At 50.9% G+C, this 5,515-nt stretch overlaps 1 protein-coding gene across 1 annotated transcript in view; it reads left to right on the plus strand.

Annotated features, from left to right (window-relative positions):
* LIX1L (Lix1 homolog (chicken) like) overlaps window positions 1–5,488 on the plus strand; it is a gene marked incomplete at its 5' end in the record, with an annotated part of 5,851 nt that extends 363 nt beyond the window's left edge. Inside the window, 4 exons of the mRNA XM_009334800.1 lie at window positions 789–929; window positions 1,687–1,782; window positions 3,553–3,630; window positions 3,799–5,488. Of these exons, the coding sequence (XP_009333075.1) occupies window positions 789–929; window positions 1,687–1,782; window positions 3,553–3,630; window positions 3,799–4,041 (558 nt within the window). The remainder of the gene's footprint in view (window positions 1–788; window positions 930–1,686; window positions 1,783–3,552; window positions 3,631–3,798) is intronic.
* Window positions 5,489–5,515: the final 27 nt, after the last annotated feature.

The following is a 5,515-nucleotide window of genomic DNA, read 5'->3' on the forward strand; positions in this document are numbered from 1 at the left end:
GTGACTGACTTGGACCTCAGCAGGGCTGAGGTAAGATACGTGGTATTGGAGAAAACTGTTAGTTTTGCTGGTTTTGATACTTCGTTCTCCTTCCCGGGATTAAGCAGCGGGAGGTATTTACAGGATGCGGCTCGGACAAGCTGGTAGAGTAATATTTCCTTGCGAGGGCTCTGGGTTTGACCCAGAACCTCTTCTCAATATGCCAAAAAGACCCTAGAAATCAAATCGTAACACCGGATCGATAGTTTCTCCCCTCTTTCTGTTCAAAAGGAAGATGTCCAACCCAAATACCTCACCCGAAAGATTAAGGTCCAAAAATCACAGCGGGTCCTGACTGCGTTTCGGATTCCTTTGCCGTAGTGGCTTTAGGCAGTTACTCTCTAGTCTTGGTTTGAAGATCTTTTCCAAAAGAAACAGTTCTGGCAGCTACACGGTCTACCCATCCTGAAGAGCAGTCCTGGTGCTTAAGAGTGATTTGGTTACGTTTTCGTTTTAAGCTAATTAATTTTGTTGACGATCCGATCGGCGGCGTTTCCTGATGCAGATACTATGTGCTGAGTTCAGCTGCCTGCCTAATTTTTGTGTTTAGCATGGTTGGGATAGCTGTGGTTTAAAACCAGCTCCTAATGATTTCAGGATGTCTGAGAGCACGACTTTCCAAAACTACACAACACTGCCACCTAATTCCCATTTCGTGCGTCGGGGGGAGAAGTTTGGAGCACGGGGCCGAAGGGCATCTCGCTCATCTCGCTGTCTTTCTGTCCTGATGGTGTCTTGTCTCTCCTCAGTTCTGTCCGACCAAGGCTGAAGCCCGAAGGAGCGCGGCGAAGATTGCGCTCATGAACTCGGTCTTTAATGAGCATCCCTCCCGGAGGATCACAGATGAGTTCATTGAGAAGAGTGTTTCGGAGGCCCTGGCATCTTTCAACGTAAGGCTTTTCAGTGCCCAGACGGCTGCAGTTGATGGGGACGGATTGACGGGGGGGAAAAAAACCTCAAATCACGGGAAGAGAAGTTTTCTTTTACATCTGGAACTCTTTATGGCAGGTTTTTTTCAGCGACTTCTGAGTATTAAAACTTCTAACTATAGCCCTAATTCTTGTTCTCCTGCTTCCCCTCCCACACCGTCTCACACTCTTCTCGAGTTTGATTGTGCTGCCCTCAGATCAGGCGGGGCAGGATAATACGACTGAGATGTTGATTCATGCGGCCCTTCTGTGACCGGGTTCTCACATTGGCTAGCTTTCTTTAAACCAAACGTTTTCCAGAAACTGTAGTTTCTAGGGGCGGGAGCTTTGCATTCTTCTTTTACCGCTCTAATTATACCTCATCCTGGAGGGAGTTCTTGCTGTGCAGTCACATGGCAGTACCCAGAGTATTGGAGGAGCTTTGAAATCGCCATAATGGGCTGTAGGGAAAAAAAAAAAGAAATCCCGTTTCAAGTGGCGTTGTCAAAAGCAGAGCGGCCTGCCTTGCTCCGTGCGAGCTGTAGCGAACCGTGCGAGTATTCGAGGCTGAATTAGACGGGTAAGCGCGTCTGCCGGCACAAGGCTGAGGTGCGTGAGGCTGCCCTCCTTAATCTGACCTGGAATTGCTGAAGTGGAGAGGATGTAGCAGAAGTGGCAGGTACCAGGGGAGCCCCGCTTGGTCGGGAACTGCAGCTCTTGTCTGAAATGTCTCTTGCAGGGCAATCGAGAGGAAGCCGATAATCCCAACACCGGGATCGGTGCTTTCCGCTTCATGCTGGAATCCAACAAGGGAAAATCAATGCTGGAGTTCCAGGTACCGTTCATAATTTAATTACACGGTTCAAGGGGTGGTTGGTTCGATCTTTCAGCTACACCCGTAGTGCTTTACATTTGAAATAGAAGTGGGGCTTTCCTTTTAGAACCCAACTCAGGATTTGTGGCGCTTTCAGGTGCTGGTACAGCAGCAGAAGACTTTGAATTGGGTTTCTCTCTGCAAACGCTCTTCGATGTTTGCCTGGCACAGTATTGTGAAGGGGTTCTGCATTCTTCTGATCCAGTCTTTTCAGTGACGTGGCGTTTAGATAGCTGGTGCTGGAGGTCCAGACGATGCCTCCGGGTACCTTAACTCACGGCATTAAGCGAGCCGTTTCGTTTGGGGGTTTTATCCTCTCCCGGTAAAATGGGAGAGATCTCGCTTCTCTTAGGAAAGCTGGTGAAGATCTTTCATCCAAAGACATTTTGATTGTGAAATTAGGAGTCTTGATTACTGTCGTTGCATGCCCTCAAACCACAGCATTATCTGAGCAGTCTTTGTATCCTACTGAAATATGCTCGGTCTGTCTCTCGTTACGACAAAACATCTGCGAAGTGAAAAGTACAAACTGCCGAGGGAAACTGCTATAACACTTATCAGTTCTGGCTAATGGAGCAGAAGGAGTCCGTGCAGAGCAGATGACTGAGAACTGAGATTCTTCTGGGCTTTATTCCAGCCTTTCTGAGGAACCTGCTCCTACGAGCAGAGCAGAGCAGAGCAGAGCAGCCAGGTAAACAAGACTGTTCAGAGCACTCTGCATCCTGCGTGTGGTTTGACCTGCGTGTGGGCGCCTTTGGGCGCCCTCCTCGTTGTCCGTCCCCACGCCTACAGAGACATTATGACGGTGCTTTGAGGTTCGTGAATCCTTTTAGTTTAAACTCGGGCTTCAAAAGTAGCTCGAAACGATTCTTGTGCAGACGAGTTGACTTGTAAGTGCACCAGCTGGAAGTGGATTTTTAGAAGAGGAGAAACCGGGCGGTAACTCTGCTCCAGACAGCGAAGCAGGGTTTGGATGCGTCTCAAAGCAGGCGCCTTAAGTCTGTAGTGTCGCTGTACTTGGGGTTCTTCGCTGTCGGCAAACTTTTCCCGAAGCTGACTTCTTGCCTGGCTCGTTTCCCTTGAATGGAAATACTCAGTGGGCGGAAGACCGAAGTGTTTATATTAATGGGCCTGTTTACACAGGGTGACTCCGTTAGGTATATTCCTCAGGCTGTGTTTGTGTTTGGGAAGCCTAACTAGTCGCTGGGAGTTTATGAAGCGGAATTTGTGTGGCCTTGAGAGAGAAATGTTTGCTTGGAAAACATTGGATTGTCACCTGCCCTGGCTGGTGGTTTAGCTTGGAGGCTGCGAGGTGGCAGAGCCTTGCTTGCAGAATCCCGAAATCCCTGGGGCAGGGGGAAGCACTGGCGTCTTTGTCTCCTCTCTAATCCACTCATCTGGCCGGGGGGGTTTTGTCTAGCGGGGCGAGCCGGGCTTTGCCCTTGCATCCTGGCTCCTAGGACGTTGGTGATGCCTTCCGCCTCCCCCGCTTCGGTGGTTTTCTCGTCTTTTTGATAAATCTTAACTCATTCATGCTGGAAGTCCTTTGTTTGTGGACTCGGGAGTTGCGAACGTACTCTGCGGTCCTTGCAATTGCGAAGGACTGGGCGCGATGTCTCAAGGTCCTTCTCGGCTTCTTGTTCCCATAGCTAGAAACTAGCTCGCCTGCTTGCAACGCTGAATCCTCGTCCCCGCGTTTGCTCGCAGCCTGACTGCCTCTTGCCGTTGCAGGAGCTGATGACCGTCTTCCAGCTGTTGCATTGGAACGGCAGCCTCAAAGCCATGCGAGAGAGGCAGTGCTCACGGCAGGTGAGTCCGGCGTCTCGAGCAGTTGTACTCTAGGCGCGTTGGGGTCGCAACAACCTTCTCCTTAAGCTCCCTTAGCTGGCAGGGGAGGCAGGTGCTACTAAGCGCCGTGTGGCCCGTGTAAGCGACTTGTCTTTCCTAAGCTCCCCCACGTATGTCCGTTACCACCAGGAGGTCCTGGCTCACTACTCCCACCGCGCCCTGGATGATGACATAAGGAACCAGATGGCCATGGACTGGGTGAACAGGGAGCAGAACAGCCCAGGGGCCCTTTCCAGAGAGCTGGCTTCGACGGAGAGAGAGCTGGACGAAGCCCGCCTGGCTGGGAAGGAGCTGCGCTTCCATAAGGAGAAGAAAGACATCCTCATGCTGGCAGCGGGCCAGCTGGGGAGCGTGCACTCCTCCAACTGCTAGTCCCTGGCGTGCAAGCCGTTCCACTCCCCCAGGCCTACTAACACCTCCACGCTGACGGGATCCGTCCCGCGTCACGTAAAGCATGTAATGCCTCTTCCAGAATTGTGGCCCGTTTGCACATTTTAAAGGATTTTTTTTTTTTTTTAAAAAAAACAACAAAAAAAGCGCTCCTGTACAGATTTTTAAACCTTTTAATACTTGCTTCTAGACCTACTCCTCAGCCTCCTATCCGCTAGAGAGTTCCTTCTGTCACCTTTTTTTTTTTTAAAGACGGCGTTAAAAATGCAGCCTTTCAGTATTAACACCGAAGACCTCCGCCGCACGTTGGTACTATATAGTCGGCAGTATTCCACGAAATGTAGCACTTCTGCCAGAAAGCTTCTGTTCTTCGGAGCTGATGCATGTCGTGCAGACCTCCTTTTTTTTTTTTCTTTTTTCCTTCTATAGTAGAGGGGGGCGTCTATCGAAACTCCTTCTTGATAAGCTCAGTAATAAAAAAAAGAACAACAAAACACAACCACCGACGCATTCTCTTTAACCCTAGAATGCAAGCTGCGTGGGGGAATACTCCCAAGCATGTAAAAGGGATTTAAAAACCGGGATTTTGTTTTGGCCAGACTTAAGCCTGGGGATCGGTCTACGGAATTCCAGTTCCAAGCTCAGGCGGGATTCGCAGGTACCCCTGCAGCTGTCGGTGGCTGTGGCTGTTCCTGCTCTGGCCTTCCGCTCGTGGGGTGGGACGTAGTTCATTCTCTAACGAATGCACCTAACGACAAACTGACTGCAAGGCCCTGCGGTGCTTAAGGGATTGGACTTGGCAGTTTAATTAGTCGGCACCGGGCTAATTAATCCTGCTCCCCTCCTTTTCGATCCGCTTTGGGTCCTCACCGCATTTAGCCCAGTCTGGCGGTGCGGGATTCCTGTCCCCAGCACCGGCAGTCGGGGGGGGTGTGAAGCGGCCGGATTATTTTGCTGGCAGTGGAGCGCCGGTGGTTTTTTGGCTTCCCCGGCCAAGCTGGGGAGACGCGGATTTTTTTTTTTTTAAATCTTGCAAGAAAGGAGAGATGGACATGCTGTTCTCTCCGGAGCGGCTTCCAAACCAAATGTCAGACTTGGCCTTTTCAAGGAAGGTTTCAAAAGCCTTGCCAGAGTTTCAGAACTCGCTAGCAGTAAGAGGGGAAGCTGCTCAGCTCCTCTCCCCGAAGAGGCTTGCGAGTACCAGTTAACTAGGACTGTGCTTAAGTCTTCATTCACTAGAACTGTGTTCGGGTCTTTGTTCACTAGAACCGCGTTTAATCCTTCGAACCGGAGCACAGATCCAGCCCCAAGCAGCGAAAGCTCCGGCTAGGCTTTGGCTTCGACTCTGCTTTGCTTCTGTCAGCCAGATAAAGGGGTCCGACCCTTCGCCGTGCCTAATTTACGCCGCCCAGCTCCCTCCGCAGGTCCCCCCCCCCCCGGACAACCCTGTCCGGGA

This window comes from Pygoscelis adeliae, unplaced genomic scaffold (assembly GCF_000699105.1).
Source record: "Pygoscelis adeliae isolate BGI_AS28 unplaced genomic scaffold, ASM69910v1 Scaffold1222, whole genome shotgun sequence".
Taxonomy (NCBI): domain Eukaryota; kingdom Metazoa; phylum Chordata; class Aves; order Sphenisciformes; family Spheniscidae; genus Pygoscelis; species Pygoscelis adeliae.